At 43.9% G+C, this 26,086-nt stretch overlaps 1 protein-coding gene across 1 annotated transcript; it reads right to left on the minus strand.

Moving 5' to 3' along the window:
• Nucleotides 1-466: 466 nt before the first annotated feature.
• Nucleotides 467-24,458, minus strand: LOC115468007 (dispanin subfamily A member 2b-like). Its single transcript, XM_030199516.1, has 2 exons — nucleotides 24,111-24,458; nucleotides 467-1,734 (listed from the first exon to the last, which is right to left on the minus strand). The coding sequence occupies exons 1-2, from the start codon at nucleotides 24,357-24,359 to the stop codon at nucleotides 1,555-1,557; spliced, it is 429 nt and encodes a 142-aa protein (XP_030055376.1). The 5' UTR covers nucleotides 24,360-24,458; the 3' UTR covers nucleotides 467-1,554.
• Nucleotides 24,459-26,086: the final 1,628 nt, after the last annotated feature.

Genomic DNA, 26,086 nt, shown 5'->3' on the forward strand with positions numbered 1-26,086 from the left:
GGGTACCCTGCAGGTATATTATCCATCTCTTTCCCTAGTCTTTCTTTCCTTGGAACCTGCTTATGAGCAACTACTAGGATATGATACCCCTCACATCCATAATACAATCATAGAATCAAACTCAAATTCATATCCCTTCACCCAATTTAGAGCTATTTAGAGCTATTTAACTGATCTTTGTCAAATAATTTATAAGTAACAATTACTTTTGGGTTGAATAGAAACATTATTGAATAGTCTGCAGACATCTTGATTCTCCTAATAGGGCTCCATCCTGTAAGCCACTTCATCTTGACTCCCATAAATACATTTATCTTATGTTGGTCAAACAATAGTAATTAGATAAAAGTTGTAAACATCTTATGATACATATTAACTATTTTACAGTTGACTTAAAATTGTACTTTGCCTTGATCTCAGGTGGAAAAAAAGGTAATGAATAAAAGATTGAAATAAGCTAGAGGCAGAATATACGAGTGAACATTTATTTCAATTTCAAGTCACCAACAACTTGTACAATAATCCTCCACAAGAAAGCATTGCATGAACATAGGAAGCACCCCCCCCCCCAAAAAAAAGCTAATTATAAGTGTAGGCCATCTAGCAAGGACTTAACACAAGCATGAAAGCAAAGGATGCCAAAGTGTTTGAATGATCCAGTACTAGTGCCACATCAGCTGATACATCACTGCCTCACAGAGAAATGTATATGAAGAACCCAATTCACAAAGCACCTATTCTACTGACAGAATGAGAGAAAAGCTTTAGCTGACACCAGCCTACTCACAGAAGCTGGACATTCAGTATCTAACAAGTTTGTAATTGCTCTGTTGTGGCCATCCTGTGTACCCCTTGTTGGTTTTCTTGTGTAGTAAGTCTGAAATTCTAGCAGCCAGAGGAGGTATGCAGACAGAAGTAACACTGGTTCTCCAGGATCAGAAACACCCTTATACAAAGATTCAAAATGTGAACAGGGCTTCAGGGAACAGTGGACTGAATTGTTGGCTCTTCCATTCATGCCAATGTACAAAAGTCTAGTAGTGCAAAAAGCAACTAAAAAGACTCCTTACATTCAGGTGATCAAGGACAGGCTCACAGCATTAGTACATGGAGCGCCCATGTATGTCTCAATGTTCTTCATAGTAGAGGCAACTGTCCCATTCCAAGGTATTGTACTACTAAATCCTATAGTGCAGTATTTCATTACAACAAGGCATCTCTAAAAGTTATTCTTACAGATGGATGAAACTGAGTGCAACAGGCTTCATGATTGGTTACTTCTCTCCATAACTGCTTCTGTATGTGACATGAACTAAGAGGTTTTCTATATATGGGCCCAGATATTATGTATACAAATGAATAACCATGTGGGGGGTTATGCAAACAGATGTGTTCTGTAGGACAAGTGCCAGATATGATAGGTTGTACAGCTTAAGCATATCTCTGTCGAGAAGTATGTTTACTACAAGCTAGCAGATACAAGACCAAATATTTCCAATGACATGGGAAGTCACTTCAATGTGCTGACATCTGCATTCAGATCTCAGGAGCATGTTACTTTCCATTCCCATATATAAAACTGCTTCTCAAAGAAAAGATTCCAGTGGTAAATAGTATGACGAACAAAATAACGAGGAGCATAGTCAGCACCAGGGCTGCGATGTTCAGCGATCTGGAAGTAGAGGCATAGCCAATCGCACCATTCATATCTCCCACATCTTTACGTTCTCTTGCCTGTGAAAAGGAGAAAGTTAACACATGAATACATATGCTCATTTCACATCTCCCAGCAAAAATACCCAAGGTATGTTTAATTTACAACAGTCCAGTGGCTGACAATACAATTTGTTTGAACACCCAAGTATCAGCTTCCATTCACAAATAAATCCTCCAAGCCATAAACCCACTCAAAAAGGGAACGGGATTTAATATACTGCCTTTCTGTGGTTACAATCATATTATATATAGGTGCTTATTTTGCACTTGGGGGAAATGGAGGGTTAAGTAACTTGCCCAGAATGACAAGAAGCTGCAGTGGAAATTCAACCAAGTTGCCCAGGTTTTCAGGGCACACACTAACCATTAGGCTACTCCTACACAACATTCCCTCCTTGAACCCAAACAGCTCTTCAGTGTCCCCATTCCTTCCTAACATTCAACATCCTGACAACTGAAAACAGAACTAAAACTTGTGTCACAAAAAGGAGTACTATACATGGTTACAAAATTAGCTTGTTTAAAACAGCTTTTATGTAAGCTTACTGCAGAGGCACAGAGCAGGAGAATGCTTTCTAGTTAAAGAACGTGGCCTAACAGAACAGCCACCAATAGAACATTACAACCTTGAAATATATAGAGAGAGAATGGCGCAGGTTTTTGGAGGTAGAAGAGAGAACCAACACAAAGCAGTTGTTAAATGAAGCCAGCTTAATGCCTTTAAATAGTGCCCAATGCTCCAACAACCAAAATCCAGCCAGCCGCATTCTGACCCACCTGCAAACCCTCTACTAGAGCCCCAAGCAGTCCCACATACAGTGTTGATGTAATCAACTCAGACCATTACTGTAGCATGAAATATAGCTAGATCACATTTTTCAGAAAGGTCAAACTTTCACACCAAGCAAAATAGCCAATCACCTTAGCTGTCTACATATATATACCGAAAGCTAAACCCAGACAGACCTTTAGGCTACAAATTGCAGAAGAACCATGGGAGGCTGAAGATGGGGCATCCAAATGGCAGGTGAAAATTAACATGAACAAGTGCAATGTGATGCACATTGGGAAGAAGTACCCAAGTTATAACTACATGATGCTAGGTTCCACATTAGGAGTCACCACCAAAGACAAGAATTTAGGTGTCATTGTGGACACTATCCTGCTTATTTTCGAAGGAGAAGGGCGGCCATCTTCCGACAGAAATCGGGAGATGGCCGGCCTTCTCCTAAAGCCGGCCAAATTGGTATAATCGAAAGCTGATTTTGGCCGGCTTCAACTGCTTTCTGTCGCAGGGCCAGCCAAAGTTCAAGGGGGCGTGTCGGCAGTGTACCGAAGGCGGGACGGGGGCATGGTTAAGAGATGGCCAGCCTAGGCCAATAATGGAAAAAAGAAGGCCGGCTCTGACGAGCATTTGGCCGACTTTACTTGGTCCCTTTTTGTTCATGACCAAGCCTTGAAAAGGTGCCCAAACTGACCAGATGACCACCGGAGGGAATCGGGGATCACCTCCCCTTACTCCCCCAGTGGTCACCAACCCCCCTCCCACCCAAAAAATAAAAAACTTTTGCCAGCCTCTATGCCAGCCTCAAAGGTCATACCCAGCTCCATCACAGCACTATGCAGGTCCCTGGAGCAGTTTTTAGTGGGTACTGCAGTGCACTTCAGGCAGGCGGACCCAGGCCCACCCCACCCTACCTGTTACACTTGTGATGGTAAATGGGAGCCCTCCAAAACCCACCCAAAACCTACTGTACCCACATCTAGGTGCCCCCCGATACCCTTTAAGGGCTATGGTAGTGGTGTACAGTTGTGGGGCGTGGGTTTGGGGTGGGTGGGGGGGGGGGGCTCAGCACACAAGGTAAGGGAGCTATGTACCTGGGAGCAATTTATGAAGTCCACTGCAGTGCCCCCTAGGGTGCCCGGTTGGTGTCCTGGCATGTGAGGGGGACCAGTGCACTACAAATGCTGGCTCCTCCCACAACCAAATGGCTTGGATTTGGCCAGTTTTGAGATGGCTGCCATTAGTTTCCATTATCGGCAAAAACCAATGTTGGCCATCTCGGCCGGCCCAAATGTTGAGATTTGGCAGGCCCCGACCGTATTATTGAAACAAAAGATGGCCGGCCATCTTGTTTTGATAATACGGTCAGGGACGCTGCTTTACAGGGCCGTCCTTAAAGATGGCCGCCCTTATAGATGGGTGTCCCCGTTTGATTATGCCCCTCTACATTGAAATATTTTCAGTGTGTAGCGGCAGCCAAAGATGCAAAAAATATTAGAAATTGTTAGGGAAGGAATAAAGAATAAAACAGAAAATACCATAATGTTTCTTTATTGTTTCCATGGTGAGACCAAATCTTCAATGCTGTGTGTAATTTTGGTCGCCCCCATCTCAAAAAAGATGTAGTGGAACTTGAAAAAGGTACAAAAGGAGGGTGACCAAAATGATTAAGGGGATGGAACGATGCTCATATGAGGAAAGGATAGAGAGGTTAGGGCTCTTCAGTTTAGACAAGCAATGGTTGAGGGGAGATTATAGAGGTCTATAAAATCCTGAATGGAATGGAATGGGTAAACACAAATCGATTATTTACTCTTTCAAAAAAGTATAAAGAATAGGGGACACTTCATGAAATTACACAGTAGAATATTTAAACAAATGGAGAAAATATTTCACTCAATGAATGGTTAAGTACTGGAACTCAAATACTGATACTGGAGCAAGTGGTAAAAGTATTAATATAGCTGGATTAAAAAAATGTTTTGTCAAATTCCTGGAAGAAAGTTCATAAACCATTAAGGTAGACCTGGGGGAAAGTTAATGCTTATCCCTGGGGTTAAGTAGCATGGAATTTTACTACTCTTTGGGGTTCTACATGGAATCTAGCTACTCTTTAGGATTCCGGAATCTTACTACTCTTTGGGACTCTACATGGAATCTAGCTACTCTTTAGGATTCTAGAATCTTACTACTCTTTTTTTTTTGTTACATTTGTACCCCGCGCTTTCCCACTTATGGCAGGCTCAATGCGGCTTACATATTATATACAGGTACTTATTTGTACCTGGGGCAATGGAGGGTTAAGTGATGGAATCTAGCTATTCTTTAGGATTCTGGCATCTTTGGGATTCTACCAGGTACTTGTGACCTGGATTGGCCACTGTTGGAAACAGGATTCTGGGCTAGATGGACCCTTGGTCTTATGTTCTTATTCTATAACTGTGCACATCAAACATATAAATTGCGAGTGACCATACTCACCCGCAAATTCGCAGTAGAGACTTTCCCTCTCTGTCCTGTCCCCACGTCAATACGTGATGACGGGGCGGGACAGAGAGGGAAACCGCGAAGGGGAGGGAGGGAACCGCCGAGGTTGCTACCGCTCCCCCCCCCCCGAGGTCTCCGCTACCGCTCCCCCCACCCGGAGTCGCCGCCGCCGCCCCCCCTCCACCCGACCCGGGCCCTCTCTTCGCAATTGAATTTACAGCACCAAAAACGCAGCAGGCAGATCAGCTGAGCTCCCGTCGGCCTTCCTTCCCTGCCTGTGTCCCGCCCTCGCCGACATTACGTCACACGAGGGCAGGACACAGGCAGGGAAGGAAGGCCGACGGGAGCTCAGCTGATCTGCCTGCTGCGGTTTCGGCGCTCTAAGTTCAGTGGCGAACAGAGCGCCCGGCCCGGGTGGAGGGGGGGCGGTGGTGGCGGCGGCGGCAGTGACGACTCCGGAGGTAGGGGCGGCGGCGACCTGGCGAGGAGGGTAGCTGGAAATCTCGCCCGTTTTAATGGGCATAATGGCTATTATCTCTATATATGTAAAAGGCACCTCCAACGTTCTAATTGAAGCCTCCAGCCGGAAACTTGAGGTGGCATAGATATCCGGTTTAGCAAGTAGCACTAAAACACGCAGAGAGAAATAGCGGAGGGAGATAATTGTTTTCTCAAGCACCTGGAGTGGTTGCACTGGGTGATTAACAAGGTCAGCTGGAGGGCACAGCTCCTTGCAAGTAAACAGCTCCTTGCAAAGCAATTAACTCCTCCCAGAGTCTTGTCCTCAGTGACCACACCCACCGCCCCCCCCCCCTAGGAACGCCACTGCCTGATAGTTAGATTGCAATAGAGACCATAGTAGACCAGATGTCTTTAAATAAAAAGTAGACTGATTTTCGACATTGCAAATTATCACTGTCAACTGCTGAGCAAGATGTAAATAGGAACAACAAAAATAGTTTGAAATGTTTATATACAAATACCAGAAGCCTAAGAAATAAGATGGGAGAGCTAGAATATATTGCACTAAATGAAAAAATAGATATAATAGGCATCTGTGAGACCTGGTGGAAGGAGGATAACCAGTGGGACACTGTCACACCAGGGTACAAATCAGATTTGATATCAGTTCTGGAGTAAGTACAGACAGGAAGTCCAATATGTTCGCATTTAACTTTCAAAAAGGTGACTATGATAAAATGAGAAGAACAGTGAAAAAAGAAACTTAGAGGAGCAGCTGCAAAGGTCAAAAATTTAAATTAGGCATGAACTGTTCAAAAATACCATCCTGGAAGCCCAGGCCAGTTATATTCCATGTATTAAAAAGGAAGGAAAGAAGGCGAAACAGCCAGCATGGTTACGAACTTCCGCTCATTACTGAAGACCCATCTCTTTAATAAAGCGTACCGCAAAGACCAACCAATGTGAATATGCACAACTCGCCCACCTATATTCAGAACTGTCTCTTAATATCTGCCTTTACACTATTACTTTGTTTTATTATCATCATGTCGACCAAAACCCTGCAATACTAAATGTTCATTTAATAACATTCTTCCACTACTTATGATGTATTGTAAGCCACTTTGAGCCTGCAAAGAGGTGGGATAAGGTGGGATACAAATGCAACAAATAAAATAAATAAATAAAAAGTGAAGTGAAGGAAGCTAGTAGAGCTAAAAGAAAATCCTTCAGAAAATGGAAGAAGAAACCAACTGATAATATGAAACAGCAAAAGGAATGGCAATTCAAATGCAAAGTGCTGATAAGGAAGGCAAAGAGACGTTAAAAAAAAATTGCAATAGAGGCAAAAAACATAGCAAAAACTTTTTTTAGGTATATTATTTATTTTATTTTTATTTTTGTTACATTTGTACCCCGCGCTTTCCCACTCATGACAGGCTCAATGCGGCTTACATGGGGCAATGGAGGGTTAAGTGACTTGCCCAGAGTCACAAGGAGCTGCCTGCGCCTGAAGTGAGAATCAAACTCAGTTCCTCAGGACCAAAACAAGAAGCCAGCAAAATGATCAGTTGGACCACTAGATGACCAAGGGGTAAAAGGGGCACTCAAGAGAAAGCCACAGCAGAAGATGAAATGAATTCTTTGCTTCGGTCTTCACCAAGGAGAGATAACGGTGCCAGAAATGGTATTCAAAGCTGATGAGTCAGAGAAACTGAATCAAATCTCTGTAAGCCTGGAAGATGTAATGGGGCAATTTGACAAATTGAAGAGTAGCAAATCTTCTGGTCCAGATGGCATTCATCCCAGAGTACTGATAGAACTGAAAAATTAGCTTGCGGAGTTAGTAATATGTATCCTGTTTCTAACAGTGGCCAACCCAGGTCATGTGGATAAAGGTGAGCCAGTTATTATTGTGTATTTGGATTTTCAAAAGGCATTTGACAAAGTAGCTCATGAAAGACTCCTGAGGAAATTGGAGAGTCATGGGATAGGAGGTAGTGTTCTATTGTGGATTAAAAACTGGTTAAAAGATAGAAAAACAGAGTAGTTTTAAAAGGTCAGTATTCTCAATAGTGGGGTTCTTCAGGGGTCTGTGCTGGGACCACTGCTTTTTAACATATTTATAAATGATCTAGAGATGGGAGTAACTAGTGAGGTAATTAAATTTGCTGACGACACAAAATTATTCAAAGATGTTAAATTGCAAGAGGATTGTGAAAGATTTACAAGAGGTACGAGACTGGGCATTCAAATGGCAGGTGATGTTTAATGTGAGCAAGTGCAAAGTGATGCATGTGGGAATGAGGAACCTGAACTGTAGTTACGTGATGCAAGGTTATATATTAGGAGTCACCGAACAGGAAAAGGGATCTAGATGTCACTCTGCTCAGTGTGCGGTGGCGGCTAAGAAAGCAAATAGAATGTTAGGTATTATTAGGAAAGGACTGGAAAACAAAAATGAGGATGTTATATTGCCTTTGTATCGCTCCATGGTGAGACTACACCTCAAATACTGTGTGTAATTCTGGTTACCACATCTCAAAAAAGATATACTGAAATTAGAAAAGGTACAGAGAAGGGTGATGATAATGAGGATGGGATGACTTCCCTATGAGGAAAGGCTAAGGCAGCTTAGAGAAAAGATGGCTGAGGGGAGATATGATAGAGGTCTATAAAATAATGAGTGGAGTGAACGGGTAAATGTAATTCACTTGTTTACTCTTTCCAAAACACTAAGACTAGGGTACATACAATGAAGCTACAAAGTAGTAAATTTAAAACAAACCAGAGAAAATATTTCTTCACTTAACGTGTAATTAAACTCTGGAATTTGTTGCCAAAGAATGTGGGAAAAGTAGTTGGCCTAGCAGGGTTTAAAAAAGGTTTGGATAATTTCCTAAAGCAAAAGTCCATAGGCCATTATTAAGATGAACTTGGAGAAAATCCACTGCTTATTTCTTGCCAGGTAGTTGTAACCTGGACTGTTGGAAACAGGATGCTGGGCTTGATGGACCTTTGGTCTGTCCCAGTATGGCAATGCTTATATTCTAATATATGACCAGTTCTGCTGTTTTAACACTGCTCCTCATCAGGGCCAGTGTTGAACATACAGGGTCCCAAGGCAGAAATTAAGGAGGGGACCCTCCCAATCCCCTCTCCTCCCTGTCTCCTCCTTTGATCTTCCCACCTGCCTGTACCACCTACATAAAGCAACTTTACAGGACTTCACGCCAAAAACACAGACAGATCTTCACCAAATACAGAACAAGGGATCTCAATTAGGAATAGAAATTTGAAGACCAAAATTGAACTGGAAACCCCAAGCAGTTAAACTCAGCAAGTACTGCAAAACTGGAGAAATAAAAACAGAAGTGCACTTCCTTTGATACAATACATATTCATCTGTGATGCACATTTACTGAAGCTAACATGTTCCAGTTAATAAATTTTATTTAAAATATTTATATTCGTCTTTTAACTTTCTACCTACCCATAAACTTTCCATCTCATCTCACCCCCTAGCTCTCCCATCTCACTCCTTCAACCTCCTATTACCACATTTCTACCCTCTGCACCTGTTGTTCTTTCACTCATCTCCCTCTCCCTCCCAATCCCCTTTATCCTCATGGCTTGACATTCCTGTCCCTTTCACTCCAGCATCTTCTTGTCCCCCCCCCCTCTTTTTCTTCCTGCTCTCCATGGTCCAGCATGTCTGCTCCCCCCCAACAAAAATGGTACAGTATTTCTAACTCTTTCCTGTTGTCCTTCCTCCCCCCAGTCTAGCATCTCTCCCCCTTCCCTTCTTCCTTTCCTCTTTGGTTCAACATCTCTCCCTCTCTTCCTTCCCTCCTTTTGTCCTGCATCTCTCCCTCACTCCCTCATGTTTCTGGGTCCAACATCTCTCCCTCTCTTCCTTCTCCATTCATCCCTGGGTCTAATGTCTCTCCCTCTCTTCCTTCCCTCCTTCCCATTGTCCCCCATCTCTCTCTCCCTCTCCACTCTACTCCTGGATCCAGCAATAGCCCCTTCCCTCCTGTTGTCCAGCATCTCTTCCCCAGCTGTCCAGCATTTTTTTCTACCCCCAGTTCTCCCATTTCCCAGGGTCTGGCATATCTCCGCCTCTCGCCATCCACCTCTGTAAGCCCTATAATAAAGGCATGGTGGGGGAGGAAGTGGGATGTCAAATCACAAGGGTCCAGTTTGCCTTTGACCAATGCCAGTCCTGACAAAAAGGTACACTACTGCTGGGTGGGCCTGAACCCAATGTGGATGGGCCCCTGCTAATCATAGAGCAAAGGATTAAATAAAAAAGACAGAACGTAAATAAGATCATGTAGAACTAATGGAGCACTCTCTAGAACATGACACATCCATATGATCATATACAGATGTGTACAAAAATTTAGGCATCCCTAATCAAAGTATGTTTCAGTGTAGAGGCTGACAGAATTTCTGTTTCAGTTGCCATGCCAAAACTGGCCCAAAATCCTTTTTCTGCCCGTTTCAGTCAAAAAGCTACGGTGATGGTTTCGGCCTAACTGGCTGTGGTTTTTTTTTTTGGTGGAAGTCAAAAATTAGCGCTTTGTCTCCCTCCCTCACCTCCAAACAGAAGTTGCATTTCTCCCCTACCCATTTGTAGGTGTCCCCATCAGGCCTATCTTACAATCCCTGCCAGTCTAGGGGTGTAGTCAGGGCAGGAGTAATCCCCAAGTTGCTCCTGCCCATGCTGGCTCTGCTCTCAAAATGGCTGCCATTACCTCTAGTGGCAATCTCACAAGACTGATGAAAGATATTACAGCAACAATTTAGAGAATAGAGCCAACATGGGCAACAATGAATGGGGATCACTCCTGCCCTGACTACACCACTTGATTGTAAGGTAGTCTAGGGGGAGCTACTTTTTGCAGTCTTTTTTTTTTTTTCTGTAATGCGATTGCAAGATCTTGCATAGTAGTTTATATGGTAAATAGAGTGCTCCAAATAAATGCTTTTGATACAAAAGTTTAGCAGGAATTTAAGTCTCTAAATTTGGGATGATAAACTCCTTAAGAATTAGCCTGTCTGTGGAGATACCACATCATCTGTCACTACTACTACTACTACTTATTTCTAAAGTGCTACTAGACATACACAGCGCTGTACACTTGAACATGAAGAGACAGTCCCTGCTCGACAGAGCTTACCATCTAATTAGGACAGACAAACAGGACAAACAAGAGCTAAGGGAATATTAAAGTGAGGATGATAAATTAAGGGTTCTGAACAAGTGAATACGGGTTAGGAGTTAAAAGCAGCATTAAAAAGGTGATCACTCCAAACATGGCACAAAGTCAGCCATTGTAAAAGCACTGACTTGTTTGTTTTCATTAGCTGAAGTTCACGTGTTTGAAGGTTATTTTTCTTGGAGATAAACCATGGTCTTTCATTATTAATTTGTATATATTGTGGCTTGGATACTATTTAGGTAATTCTAGAGGTTCTATTTGGGTATGGTGAATATGCAGTGTTTTAATCAAACTTGCGACATGCAGAGACTAGATTCTGTGAGAGGAACCTGCAGTGATTGTTTTCAAGCACAAGTACTGGTCAGGTTACAGTGTTAGTATGGAAATATTACAATGAAATGAAGTTTATATATTAGAAAATAATTTGAGAAATGTATTGCTCTTGTTTGTAATTTTTCAGAGCATATAGATCTTGCATTCAGTAACATCAATGGACTTTTTTTTTTAATTCTGGATTGTGCATCAGTCTAGTATAATGTCCGCAGTTGCAGTATAGACTAGTGTCTGGACTCCTTTACCATATCTTACTAAGAATCCATATCATGCTTGTCCTTAATTGGTTTTATAACTGAATACAAAATGGGAAACCACCTCAATGCTACTTTCTCCTGTTACTTGGGCAGTTCGGGTAAGCATAAAAAACTGGTAATCAAGTGGGGTTTTTTTTTTATAAACATGTTCTCACAAAGGTCCTGTCTCAGAGAATATTTAACTACATCTGCATTGACTTGGGAACCCAAACATGCCAGACTTCTTGTGAAGTCCTTATTAAAATGGCTATGCCAGTTGTTAGCCTGTGCATGTAATTCCTGGGACTGAAGGCTGCTAACTGCAAGCTCTGACTATACCCAGTAGGCCTCATTGGTTCACATTCATGCAAATCAAACTTTAGTAATGGGCGAGAGCTATCTCCAAGTCAAGCCTGTGGTCTAGCAGGTTCAAGACTGAAAGCTTGCAGCTGAAACGTGGAAACCGCTTTCTTCTCTGGCCTCTCCAGTGACTTCAGGTCTTAAGCTACATGGAGGGTACTGGCCATCCACAGGGCCGCCGAGAGCGAGAGCCGGGCCTGGGACAAGGCCACCCCTGGGCCCCCCACCACCCGAGGTCGTCGTCATCGCCGGACCCCCCCACCCGAGGTCGCCGCCCCCCCCCTCTACCTGCACTAACCTTAAACGCCTCCTTTCAGCACGTTTGCAGCAAGCAGCAGCTGGGCAGACCTCTCCTTCCTTCTGTGCCCCGCCCTCGCGGATGTTACATCAGGCGAGGGTGGGACACGGAAGGAAGGAGTGGCCTGCCCTGCTGCTGCTTGCTGCAAACGTGCTGAAAGGAGGCGTTTAAGGTTAGTGCTGGGAGCGACGGAGGGAGGGCGGGTCGGACTGCGGTGTCGCCGGGCCCCCTCCAGAGGCCTGGGCCCGGGGACTTTTGTCCCCCCTGTCCCCCCCTCTCGGCAGCCCTGGCCATCCAGGAGGAACACTTGCTCCTGCTGAGAGAAGCTCCATGGGACCTCTATTAGACTTGCTTCATCAAACCAACCCTCGTGTGCCAAGGGCTGGGGCTGCAGAGGGGAACCAATCCCCTCCCTCAAGCTCACTAAGAGCAAAGTTCCTTAGACAGGCTCCTGAGAGAGAGAGAGAAAGATCTAAAAAATGGTCAGGGACTCAATCATGGGGTCCGAAGGAGTCAGACCTCTGCTACAGAATCCTGCTGCACTAATCCAACCTGCACCATCTGCTGGAAGTAGAGAAATACTAATGAGTTCCAGTGCTACAGTACTTTTTATACCGGTGAAATCGGTGTTCTCTGCCTTCATTTGCTTGTTAGGAATAAAACCAGTGGTGTGCTGGAAGCTGGTTGTTAGTTTTTTGGAAATTTTGTGAGCCGATTTTTGAGCCAGGTCAGCTGGGGCAGAGGCGATCCTCCTATGCTTCTGCCTATGCAGTCTCCACTCTGCGTAGCTATTGGGGGCAGGGGCTTGGGAGCCTAGCCCCCCCATTCCAGCCTCAGGACCCCCCCAACCCTGGTGGCCAGTCCACTGCTTATATTTTGAGCACTACTGGCTGCCCTCCCACTCCATGCACCGCTGTCCTTCAATCTTTCGGGCCACCGGCAGCATCAGTGGAAGCTCTCCCTCTGCTACATTTTCCTGTTGGCGGGTCACAACACAGGGAGAATGTCCAGGGCCTCAAAAGGCAGTTGCTTACCTCACTGACGCTGCCGGTGGCCTGGAAAATTGAAGGGCATCAGTGCAGGGAGCGGAAAGGGAGTGAGTAGGAGAGAGCTGACCGAGGTTAGAGTGAGAACAGGAGATGGCATGATGGCTGAAGCCCATGAGGTTAGTCTCCCTTCCCCTCTCCTCTCAGCCATCATCACCCAAAACAAAGCAAGCAAACCTATGTTTCTCTATCCACGTCGTTGTTCTTTATTGTTGGTAGAATTTTCATTTGCTTTCACTTATATATTTTTTAAACATTTTGTAGAAGTCTTTGAGTATTGAGAAACATAACATACAAGAGATACAAATTTATGAAAATGCATGTCAAATTACAAAAGAATGATTTAAGAACATAAACGCACTATTCCTATAACAACCTGAGCGTTTTCTTAGCTAACGTTGTAATACAACCTAACATGTACTTCTAACATTTTTGAAAATGATTTTTTTTCCCCTTTAGTTCCTCCCCACGTGTGGCCTGACTCCACCCACCAACCCTCCCATTTAAAAAAAAGGAAAGGGGGGTTCCGGATAGAGTGCCAAATGCCAGCAGCCCCCTAACAAGAGAAGGGTTCCAAGAAAGGCTCCCAAATTGCTTCCCATTTAGCTTGAGTGTGGCAACATATAGCCCAAAGTTTTTCCAAGCATTCTGCGAAAATCAATTGGCCATTTGGAATTTACAGTAAAGAATATTGTGTTTAAAATTGTAAATTGGTTGCTGCCTGTGCACTTTTCTGGATGGTCTTAGCAGTATAAGAAAACCTTGATAAGCTTAAAACTTTGGAACAGTGTTTTTGAATTGATAGTCAGATCAGATCTGAATTGTTCAACTACAATCACACAAAAGATACTGTAATCCATGGGTCAGGAACCTGTGGCACGCCAAGAGGATTTGTGTGGCATGTATGGTTTGTGTTGCAGACTGAACATGTTCTCTGCCTGAGCCCTCTATGCTGTCTGAGCATCAGGGAAGTCAGCATCATGTTTCCAGCTGTTGATGCTGGACTTCTGCACATGCTCAGTTCATAAACTGATCTTATGTGGGGACTGCCGGTGTCAGCAGCTAGAAGTGCGCCACTGACGCCCCTGCTGCTCAGACAGCAAGGGGGGCTCAGGCAAAGAACATCTTCAGCTGGTGGTTCTTGGAAATCCCCACCAGCCAGGTATTAATTGTAGTGAGATGGCGGTGGCCGACGGGACAAAGAGGAAATGCGTGGTGGCAAGTGATCGTTCATTGTCATTAAATCTGAAAAAAAAGTGTCACACTGTGTACAATAGGTTGCTAACCTGCTCTAACCTTTGTCTTGGCAGGTGAGGGCTGCCAGAGAGTACACAAAAATACGAGGAAACTCAAAAAGAGTTCTAGTGGGCAGTGAGGTGGTGTCCAAGGCCCTCGCCGACTCAAAGGAAGAAAAAAAATTCGAAACATGCTCAGAAAGATTTAAAAAGAAAACAAAATACTCAGTTCACTCCAGGAGAATGTTTTGTTTAAAAAGAGCTTTTTTAAAAAAAAATTTAAGTTTTCGATTCACAATCACAAAAAAAAACAAACCGTACAATTTTCACAATTCTAGGAAAAAAAGCAAAGCAGCACAGGAAAATTCAATCTCACAAATTGTCCACAATGAAAGGAAATAAAGGAGCCAAGAAACAGGAAATTTGAGCTAAACAAAAATCAAATTAAGTAAGAACAAATCCTCCACCGAATCCCCCCAGCCAGCCCTCAACAGCTGATATTAAACCTTATCCTTCAACTCTTCTTTTGCCACTATAAAGTTCAAGAGTGATTTAGGATCTAGAAAGAAATAACTTTTACCCTCAAATAACAAAACCACATTGATTTTAACATAATTCACAACTAGAGCCAAGGCTCTGGGTCATAACGCCAAAACTTTCTGGTGTCTCTTTTGCGTATCTCTAGATAAATTAGGAAAACATGTACTTTGGATCCCAAAAACAACTCATTCATAAAGCAAAAATACAAGCAAAGAATATTATTTCCATCTGGTTCTAAAACAAAAGTCACCAACAAGGTTGTTCTTTGGGTAACAACTTGAGACGAGTCAAGAAACTCCATCAGGTTCATTTGATCTTTCTGACGACTCCCTGCACACTCCTCACTCCCCAGCATTAAGTATCGGGCCTGCACAAGTGGTGGTACTGTGGAGAAATTTTTAGGATCTCAGTAAAGTACTTCTCTACCATATCATATGGTGAGATCAGAGGAGATTTGTGAAAATTCATAAATGCAAGGTTTTTCCTTCTTATTTGATTCTCCAGGTATTCTATCTTCTTAAAAGAGAGCTTTAACAGAGCCAGAAACATGAAGGTCAGCCAACTTGGCCTCCAAAGATCCAGTCTGTTTGGAATGTTGCTCAAGAGTCTTATGAGCAGCAATAGCTCCAAAAGTCTCAATAACCTTAAGAGAAGAATTATTGAGAGTCTGTAAGGCCTCCCAAATGGACTCAGTGGCATTAGGTCTTAACAACTCCAGCAGCTTCGAAGGCATAGGCAGCAATGACTCCCCTACTGGGGGCTGTACCTTCACAGCTTGTTGTATCCATTGCATTTTCTCCTGTCTTGATGGCCAAGCTTGTGAAGTAGAAACCGCCACAGGGGATCCCTCTGAGTCAGGAAAAGGCCCACTTCCAGCCGACACCTGACTGTCCACCAGCATCATGCCTGCATGATGGGGCTCAAAGAAGTTCCGTCACTGCTGTCGCCGCCGAACGAGTCTGGAAGCAGAGCCAAAGGGGGAACTGAAGTGGAAGCCGCTTTAGTGCCAAAGCTCTCCACGTTTGTCTATCACAATCTGGAGGAGGAAGCAGGAGCAGAGGGAACCCATCGCTCAACCACTTTCTTTCTCCCCATACCGCCCAAGCATCCAGGGATCGGAGCACGTCTAGGCACAGAAACAGCCTCGGTATGCAATAGCATCCGGCCGATGTGACTTACACTGCTACCATCTTGGCTCCCAGCCTAAAACACATTTAATAGGTTAACCACCCCCTCCCAATCAAGTATTTACAAGAGAATGAACACACACACACAAAAAGTTGTGTGCTATTAGATATAGTCTTCAACTCTCATTTAGAGGTACTGATTGGATCCTGTCCTTAGGATTCAGTTTTTCTTCTTCAGGGTTCCAGACTGGGTATCTTTGATTTCTCAGACTTCTGATCTCTTGCAAGACACAAACACTTCCTCAAAATCATAATTCCTTCCTTAGCACTTCAAGACATTTACTGTTAGTGTCACTGCTCCTCAATTTGCAGTCAAATACTCAATAAACTCCTTTAGGGCACTACAGGCTAGGGAAAACTTTACTCGTCCCCAAAAGACAGAGTCTCTTATGATTTCCGATCTACTTCCCCCTTGGTATTAGAGATGCACCTTGGTTTAGTCCCTCACTTGGTTGCAAGAGCATGGTTGTGCACATCCCCCTAAAGCTGAGGGCTGTGGGAGAGAGATAAGCAAAGACAGTTCATCTCCGCATTTGCTTTGGATACATGCATCTTGTTCACTTGTCAAGCATTTCTTATATGTTGTAAAACATGTGTCCGGTTAGTGTTCTTTGTTCTTTTCTGGGCAGCAAGGATCTTACAAGTTGTAAGATATGTAGGGAAGTGATTGCTGACTACTTCCTCTCCAGTTATAAAAAAAATGTTGTCACTAAATTCTTTATTCCAAAATAAAAGGAAAAGGAAATCAGCCTTCCTGTACTCCCATGTATTCTACTTATACCTTTTCCTGGCCGAACCACCCCAATTCTAAACAGTGGCAGTTTCCTCCCTTAGTTCCCATCACTACTGGCCCAGACAGTAATGTTACACTCACATGAGTAGAAGTAGCAATGAATTCTGCCACCCTCCCATGGTCCTTATCTACTGCAATACTTCTGGGCAACAGAAATGATAAAGAACAGGTTAGGTTTCTTCAGCTTTGAGACTACCGAGACGGGATACGATGGAGGATTATAAAATCAGGAGCTGGGTAGAGGAGGTTAACAGGAACAGTTATTTACTCTTTCAAGTAGTACTAATACATTCCCATTTAAAATGATTCAAAAATGATTTTTTCCTCTCAGCACACATCAAGCGGTGCAAATAAAGATGTATGCAGGGGATCTAGCATAGCTCGTTTTAAAGGGGGTTTGAACAATTCCCTGGGGCAAGTGTTCATAAACCATTACATAGGTACACACAGTTTGCCTACTTTTTTTGGAGAGGGCTCTTAAAAGGTTACAGAAATCATCCTGGCCTTGGGGGTGGTGGTGGTGGTGGTGGTGGTGGGGGGGGGGGGGGGGGGGGGGGGGGGGGGAAGAGTATTACCATCATTAGCACATTAGTGAGGGTGCTATTCCTATGCCCATACCAAGCTATACCTATGCGCTATCAAGAGTGGAGGAGTGGCCTAGTGGTTAGGGTGGTGGACTTTGGTCCTGAGGAACTGAGTTCAATTCCCACCTCAGGCACAGGCAGCTCCTTGTGACTCTGGGCAAGTCACTTAACCCTCCATTGCCCCATGTAAGCTGCATTGAGCCTGCTATGAGTGGGAAAGCGTGGGGTACAAATGTAACAAAAATAAATATCAGCCAGGTAGACTTGTAGAAAACCACCAAATATCTGGTGGAGTGAGCAACAAGGAATGGATCTAGTTTTTGGGATACGATCAGTGGCGTAGCTAGGTGGGGCGCAGGGGCAGCGGTCGCTCCCCCAAATGGATTTTCTCAATAAATGGTGCCTATGCGCATGTGCGCTGCTGCTGCCTTCCCGCATGGAGTCCGTGAGTGCCTGCTGCTGCTCTGCGCCGTGAACGGGAAGGGAACAGACTTCTGAGGCTGAGCTGCTGCTGCTGCTAAGCCAAGTTACCCGTGCATTCTCATCAGAGCTCTTGACGACATTCCTGTGTGTCCTCTTTTTTCTCTGACGTGACTCCACTGCAGCACAGCACTGTGGGGCAGGCAGAGCCAGAGCCAGGCCCACCGCCTGCCCCAGGGGTCCTCCTCTCCTCCTCAGACACAGTGCTGTGGTCGGCGCGGTGTTAGGCACCAGTGCAGCTGCTGCAGCCCATGCTGGCCACCCATGCCCAGCTGTTCGGCACTTGGATGATGCGGAGCCTCTTGGCCTCGGCTTCAGCTTCAGCTGAGCTCTTCTCTGGGGTAAGTTAAGGCCAAGGGACCACGTGCGCTGTGCTGGCAGTTCGCAGGCTGGCTGACTGACTGTGTGTGTGGGATGGAAATTGGAAGGGTTCCTCGGGCACTAGCTGTTCCAGCTAAAAATGAAATATAATTCTTAGGGCCCTGGGGGGGGGGGGGGGGGGTTGGTTTACGTTACGTTACAGAAGGCGATTGATGGACGGGGGGGTTGGGTTACAGGAGGCAATCAATGGACAGTAGGGGAAAGGGTACACATAGCCTTTTTTTAGCCCATAAAATTAAAAAAAAAGAAAGGGGAGGGATGGGGTGGTGATAGTCAAAACAGGAGGGGTCACCAAGGGAAGCAAGAGGGAGATTTCAGAGGGGGAGGGAGCAAGGGAGATCCAGAGAGGAGGAGGGCCAGGGAAGCAAGGGGTGATGTCCAAGGATATTGAAGAAAACAGGAGATGGGGTGTTCCTATCTAGTCCTTTATACGGACTTTAGTTCACGCAAAACAATAGCAAATGCTAAAGCAATGGCAAAAGATTATTTAAAGCTGTTCCAGTTGGATAGGCAGTGCCTTAAAAGGTGGAGGATAAATGGTTTTGTTTTCTTTTTTACTTATTTGATAGCTTTTTAATTTATTTGAAAGCTTCCCATATCTAGATATAAATATCATGAAATAAAAATTGAACATCACTAAAATAGCTTAAAAATTATTATAGCTGGGTGAAACCGCAGTTATAATCTCTGTATTTTGTGCTCATTTTTCTACACTGTTCTATACAATACAAATGGCAAAATTTCAGTGAGAACATCTTGTTTCTTGACCTTAACTGTTGCTGTAATCTGCCTTTGGGAAGCCTGGTGTTATAATGATGGAATATGCTGAAATTAAATGGAAGTAAAATTAAACTTCTTTCATTGGGACACATGGAACCACATCTGCATCTGATGTCTGTTTTGGTGACCCCTTTACTAGGTGAAAGCATCTCTGCACGAATACAGGAGGGTGAGGGGGAGTCCCTATAGCCAGAGTATTTTGTAGAGTACAGGAGAAAATGCATTTCTGTTTCTCGTGTACTGATACTGCACTGCTTATAGAGCCTAGCTTTCTTGGATAGAGGGGAGGGGGGGGGGGGGGTCACCATTTCAGTTTTTATGAATGTTTTTTGTGGTCTCCCTATTTTGTACCAGGTGTGTTTCTGCATGTGCCTAGACCAGTCATTCTTAACCAAGGAAGTGTGTTGTGGACCAGCAACATGCATTGCTCTCTGTGCCTTCTGAGTTCCGACACAAGCTTCTTGTTGGTGTGGGTATCAGAACTGTAGTGCACATGAGGTCCAAGAAGACCCTGCACTTCTTTTCCCTTGAAGCATATCATATGTGGATTTATTTAAAGAAATTGTTATAGGGATCTGTACTGGTTGGTTTGGGATTCAACTTTATCATTCTTGAGTTTCCTTTTTTAAGGACTTTGAGTCGCACTGTTCTATCTTTTTGGTTAACTATTTTCTGCTATTTTGTTTGGAGATTAGTTCTTCCTTCTCTGCTGTGGGATGCTATGGCCGGCCTACCCTTCTGGTGTCTTTTTAACAAAAGTCTGCTCCCCCAGACGTCAAAACCTAGCTACACCTCTGGATACGATGTGTGCTTTCAAGAGACCTGGCTTGGCAACTGTAGGACAGACTGCTGGGTTCTATAGGTCTGTCTTCAGACACAATATGGCAATACCTTGGCGAGACCAAAAAGAAGTGCAGTGGAACTAACGTGGATCGTGTTTCAGCAACATATCTCTGCTTCAGGGGTCATATGGCGGTCTCAAAGATGCATAAAAGCTTCCAGAGTAATTCAGCAATGACATTCCAAATCAGAACAGAGCAGCCTTTTTTTTAAAGTTTCACTATTGTGATGACAGCAATATTTATATATTCCACATATATATATGGAATAAAAATAACATAGTAACATAGTAAATGACGGCAGATAAAGACCTGAACAGTCCATCCAGTCTGCCCAACAAGATAAACAAGATTTAGTTACTGCATTAAGTTGCAAAATGTGTGTCATACTTGCATTAGGAAGCCATGTGTGAACATTAGCACAGGGCTATAATTCAAGCTTACACTATCAGCCCCTCAGAAGATAAACTCTTTGGGTTAAAGACTAATTGAACCTTTAAAAAAATGCTATGAAGGGATTCCAAGATGGCCGCTGGCTTCTGCGACTAGCTGCACCACTATTCCTTGCTCATGCCTAAAAGAAGAGGAAGGGCTGCTGCCCACGCCCCCCCAGACTCCTTCCCAGATACCTGGACCGATAGATCGGTTTCTTGTGTTGCAGAGGGCTGGTGGAAGTGAACCCGGGACTCCCCCGAACTTAGACGCTGGCGATAGTGAGGAGCCTTCGGCGTCTTACGGGCTCGAAACAACTCTGAGAGAGCTCCGCCCCCGCAACCAGTAGCAACGAGTTCCCCGCTCTTGGGGGCGACAGCGTCCTCCCGCAGGGGTTTTTCGACGTCGGAATCGCCGGGGACCCAAGAACAACTTGCAACAGCAGGAGATAAGAGGTTTATTCCTCTTGAAGATCCTTGTTTGCCTGGAGAGACTTTGCGGGGAATGGAAGCGATGGGCGAGAAGAAAGCTGGACAAGGATTCCCTTTTCCTGCTGACTTGATTACCAAACCGAAGGAGGTAACATTAGATTCATTGTGGGACCTTATGTCCCAGCTGGGACAAATGTTTCTTTCCCATGTAACTACACAAACTCAGCAAATAATAGATATTGAACAGAAGATTGAAAAACATGGAAATGATTTAGAAAAAATCTCTTCTAGACTAGATACAATGGAACAAAAAATTCAAAAGACTGAGAATATACAACTGACTATTGTTAAAGATGTATCTAGCCTAAGAATTAAGACTGAAAATTTTGAAAACTATACCAGGAATCAAAACCTTCGCTTTGTAAATTTCCCTCAAGTACCTATGATAAAGCCTGGGGATATGTTAAGAAGATATTTACTTGAAAATCTTTGTATACCAGAAAATAATCTACCACCATTTTCAAAGGTTTTCTATCTTCCTCAAAAATTGGCTCAACAGAGTTTAAATGTAACAGCTCTTCTTGAGACATCGGATACTCAACAGGCTATGGCGGCAACATTGGTTGCAACCGTGGCCTTAGTTCCTGACAAGGCATGGTTGTTCCAGATGTTTTTTTAAGCATAGGGAGAAACCATTTCTTGGTTTTTGAATTTCCTTATTTCCGGATTTCTCAAGAGAGACTCAAAAGAAAAGGAAACAATTTCTCGCAATGAAAATAGCAGTAACTCAAGCAGGAGGTACCTTTTTTTTTTTTTTTTTAGATACCCCTGCAAGTGTATAATAAGGTTTGATAATGTTAAATATGTGTTCACGGATCCGCCTCAGCTCTCAAAATTTATCGCTTCCAAGATGACATCTGGAGTATTATAAATTTTGAATCACCAATCCCTTTGTGAAAGCTTTTTTCTTTAATTTAAATTTTCCTTTGATTTATCTCCTCTTTTTTCTTAAGATCTTGGAATCTTGTTTGTGGACTTGAGTGATAAAATTGGTAATGATGATTATGTTCTGAATTATGTAAAAAAAATTTTCCTTTAATTCTATCACTTTCTTTTCAAGAGGTTGTACTTGATTATAAATATTGTAAAGCAATAAAATAAAATAAAAAAAAAATGCTATGAATTCCATTTGGGCTAGATTTGGAAGAGCAATCTAGAAATACAAAATTATTATGACTACTGTTTATGCACTAAATATGGCAGAGGCTGGCAAGAGGCATGCTAAGTAAAAGGCAGGGAGAGATGCAAAGAATGAAAATAAAAAAGACTGATGCCTTTAAATCTAAGTATTCCAAGAAAAAAAAAAGGCACCTGCTCCCACAGGAAAGAGGAAACACTGTCTGAAGTAGTCAGCCCTTCTCCGGGATCATTATACCCCAATAGGAAAAGCAAAAACTGGGACTTTTTCCCATTGACTTCTGCAAGTGACACACCTTATTCATTCTGCCCCTCCCCCACCCCGATATTCAAAACTAACTGGCCAGGAACGACTCCTGACTAGCTAAATAGCATTAAAGCACCTCTTCTCAGATATTCAGTAGGAGATAAACTAATCTCCTGCTGAATATTGCATGACACAGCCGGTTAGGTACAGATATTCAGCACCAAACTGGCTATGTTGAGCGCTCAAATTAAGCCACTTAAACAGCAGGCCTCTCGTTGACCATTAAAATAGTTAACTGGATAGTGATGAATATCAACATAGCTGGCTAACGTTTTAGCGGCCAAAATAAACCTGGATATTCAATGTTGGTTGCTGGATATAGCCCAGCATTGAATATCCGGGTTTAACGCCAGCGGCAGACAGCAAACGCGCTGCCCGCCACCGGCTAATATCAGGCCCATCATACTCAGCCAAAGATCCGATGGCTGTTATATAAAGCAATATTTTGTTTAAGCAGCACTTCCTCAAGTAAAATATTTACTGCTTTTGCTACTGTATAACTCTAATGAAAGTCATAACTTACATAAAGCTATTCCAGTGAGTGAAATGACCACATTACATTTTATTTCATACTAGTAAAAAAGGCCTGTATCTGACACAAATGAAACGGGCGCTAGCAAGGTTTTCCTCGGAGTGTGTATGTTTGAGAGAGAGTGTGTGTGTGAGAGAGAGAGTGAATGTGCGAGTGTGTGTGTGTGTGACAGAGAGAGAGAGACTGGTTTGCGAGTGTGTCTGTGAGAGAGAGTGTGTGTGAGAATGAGAGTGTGTGCGACTGCGTAACTGAGACACAGTGAGTGTGAGAGTCCAATAGTCCATGTAAAGAACAGCTTGTATATTTCCCCAGAGTATGCCATTCACTTGTTTTTGTAAGGAACATGTTTTTCATGCATTCATCTAGCACCTCTGGTTGTAGATGGAGGTAAAATTGCTGCTCTTCAGGGTTCCTAGCAGGCTAGAGGTCTCTGTGCAACTAATTGCAAACATAAGGCCCATTTTTCTTTCCCTAACTTCTATACTATCATTTGCCCTACTCTTTCTCCCGACCCTCATCTGTATCGGGCATTGTCACAATGGCTGCCCCTTGGTTATAAGGCACATAAGAGGTCATGGTGCCCTTTACAATCTACTGTGTGAAACTTCCAGAGCAGATGAGCACATTGCAATTGTTCTTGCTTCATCCAAATTAAGGCTCTTGCCCAGGTTTGGCTCAAGGTCTCTAAGAGGCCAATCTCAGTGTTGGTGCCAGTGAGGTATACATTTTATTAATCCCCCTTACCAAACAGAAGGTGATGTATAAAAATCATCTAGACAAATTACATAAAAAAAAATTTAGTATAGCATACACAAGTTAAATATACAGATGCAGCATAACTGAACAATATAAAAGGGACTGAAAGTAATACAGTTGTTACCCAATTTGGCTGGGGAAAGGTGGGGCTCTTATTATCCTTTCCCACCCGGTTTATTTTTCTTTCAAGTATCAGAAAACGCAAAGCTAGGTCCCACGTCATGCATTAAAAAACGCTAACTTGTGCTCCTCTGATCTGGATGCTATCCCGTTTCTCTGCTGATCTCAAGAAAGGAAAACAGACAGCTTAACTTTACTAAATTGCTCGTAATAGTCCATCACAGACATATAGGATTCAGCTCCGTGGGTGCTTGAGTACCACCAATATTGAGCGAACTCTTTGCATCCACGGAGCGGTCATTTGCATTGGGTTTAGCACTCGGGGGGGGGGGGGGGTGTCGTTTACTAAAGTTTAGCTCCAGTTATCTGCAGCAGGGCGCACAGGACTGCTGCAGATAACTTAAGCTAAGCTTTAGTAAACAACCCCCGTTCGTTTAGAAAACTTGTACACACGCACCAGACAAGGCGAGGGAGAGAGCGCGCAAAACAAGCAGATGCTCGAAGGGAACGAGATCGGGGTTAGGGGTGCGGCAGCAAATAAAGAAAAGCAGAACGTCCAGTCTTACCTTTAGAGAGTACAAGAGAGCCACAAATCCCAAGCAGCAAGTGTTCAAGTAGAGGGTGCTGAAGACAGACCAGGGGATGTGGTCCTGGGGCTGGGGGCTGGCAGGTGTTATGGTGATGACGGAGGAATGCATGCCAGCCGGGGCACCGGAGCCGGTCAGAGCTCTCTGATCTACCTCTGCCATTTGGTAGCTGGGGGGTGACTGGTAGGTGTTGGGAGCTGCTGTATGCTGGAATGTAGTTTTATCCATCTAGCACCGCTTTTGTAAAAACCTGCGTTTTGTCACACTTTTTCCCCGAAACCACCTGTGGCACCACTGAAGAGGCTGTTTGTTGAGTAGTAGTAGACTGGCAAACTTTTATAAGTAGGGACAGGGGGTGGAGCTGATTGGTCTTCCTCCTCCCTCTGCTTCTTCTTACGGCAGCGGGGAAATGATTAATGCGTACTATAGCCGACTCATCATCGAACACCTCATCGATTGCCAATAAACCATAGAAACTTAACTAACAATAAAATGGTAGCAGTTTCAGATCGGAAGTTTAGTGGCCTAGTAGCGGACTAGCGGGGCTTGTATCCTCTTCAGCTGTAGCCGGTACTTGACTTACAGCGGAGGATAACTAACGGATAACAACAGTACAACTGGCTGAAAGGGCAGGGCTCCTGCTCAGTGCTGTTACACTGGCCATCTGCCCTTTTGCAGCTATTTATAGTAGAAAGAAGGTAATCAATAGAAATAAAACATGGAAAAGAAAATAAGATGATACCTTTTTTATTGGACATAACTTAATACATTTCTTGATTAGCTTTCCAAGGTTGCCCTTCTTCGTCAGATCGGAAATAAGCAAATGCTGGTATATCTGAGTGAAACATCAAAGCATTTCAGTGACAGTCTAACAGGATGAGGGTGGGTTAGGTGACAGACAGGGAGAGTCGGGTGGATGAGGGACAGGGAGATATGCATGCAGATAAGAGGGTGACAAAGCAGTATAATTTTATGGTTTATAATGGGCTAGAAAACCCAGATCTTTGTTAAGGCCTGTCTAGTGGGTGTCAAAATATTTAAACTAGTAAAAAAGGCCCGTTTCTGACACAAATGAAACGGGCGCTAGCAAGGCTTTCCTCGGCTCCCCTGCGACCCTCCTCTCTCCCCTGCCCCCACTGCAGCCACCCATGTCCAGCAACCCTCCTCTCTCCCCTGCCCCCCTCCAGCCACCCATGTCCAGCGACCCTCCTCTCTTCCCTGCCCCCCCTTCAGCCACCCATGTCCAGCGCCCCTCCTCTCTCCCCTGCCCCCCTCTAGCCACCCATGTCCAACACCCTCCTCTGGACATGGATCAGCTGTGAAGTATGTTTTTTATCCCTCCGGGTTCTGAAGTTGACATCATAATGGCTACGGTGATGTCAGCCTGATCTACAGAGCCATCCTGACCAACTCGGAATGAGCCATGGTCCCAGGCAGCAAGTCAGAACGTTGGAGGTGAGAATTATTATATAGGATTCTGACTTCAAAGGTCTTACAATCTTGTATTGTTTTAAAGTTCCCTTTTAGGATTCTTACCATAAAATCACTGGTACAGTGTTCTGGTTTTGTAAAGTGTTGCCCCACAGAGGTGACATCCTGGTTGGTACTAGCATTTTTCATAGGGTGTCTATGTAAATTAAATCTCTTCTTTAGCATCCGACTTGTTTCTCCAATGTAGCACCCTTCATCACATTTTTTACACTGAATGATATATACCATGTTGGAAAATGAGCATGTGATAGATTCCTTAATGTTGTGTTTTAGGTTGGGTGGCTGTCGGAAGGCCAGCACTGGCGGGGATGGGAATATCTCTTTCAGTAATTAATCCTCCTGGTTGTATATCACTATAAGGGGAATTCTGTCTGCTAAAATTGTGATTTGCATGTCCCAATCCTTAGAGCTGTACACCTGGACATTTTTTATGGTACATTTAAGTGCAGCTCTACAGATAGATT

This window comes from Microcaecilia unicolor, chromosome 4 (assembly GCF_901765095.1).
Source record: "Microcaecilia unicolor chromosome 4, aMicUni1.1, whole genome shotgun sequence".
Taxonomy (NCBI): domain Eukaryota; kingdom Metazoa; phylum Chordata; class Amphibia; order Gymnophiona; family Siphonopidae; genus Microcaecilia; species Microcaecilia unicolor.

What these genes read in the sequence shown, in the direction of transcription:
- LOC115468007 (XM_030199516.1), bottom strand. Translation starts at nt 24,359, where the DNA reads ATGGATAAAACTACATTCCAGCATACAGCAGCTCCCAACACCTACCAG. An exon ending in CTCTCTTGTACTCTCTAAAG is followed by an intron (nt 1,735 to 24,110) that starts GTAAGACTGGAC and finishes TCCTTTTCACAG; the next exon opens with GCAAGAGAACGTAAAGATGT.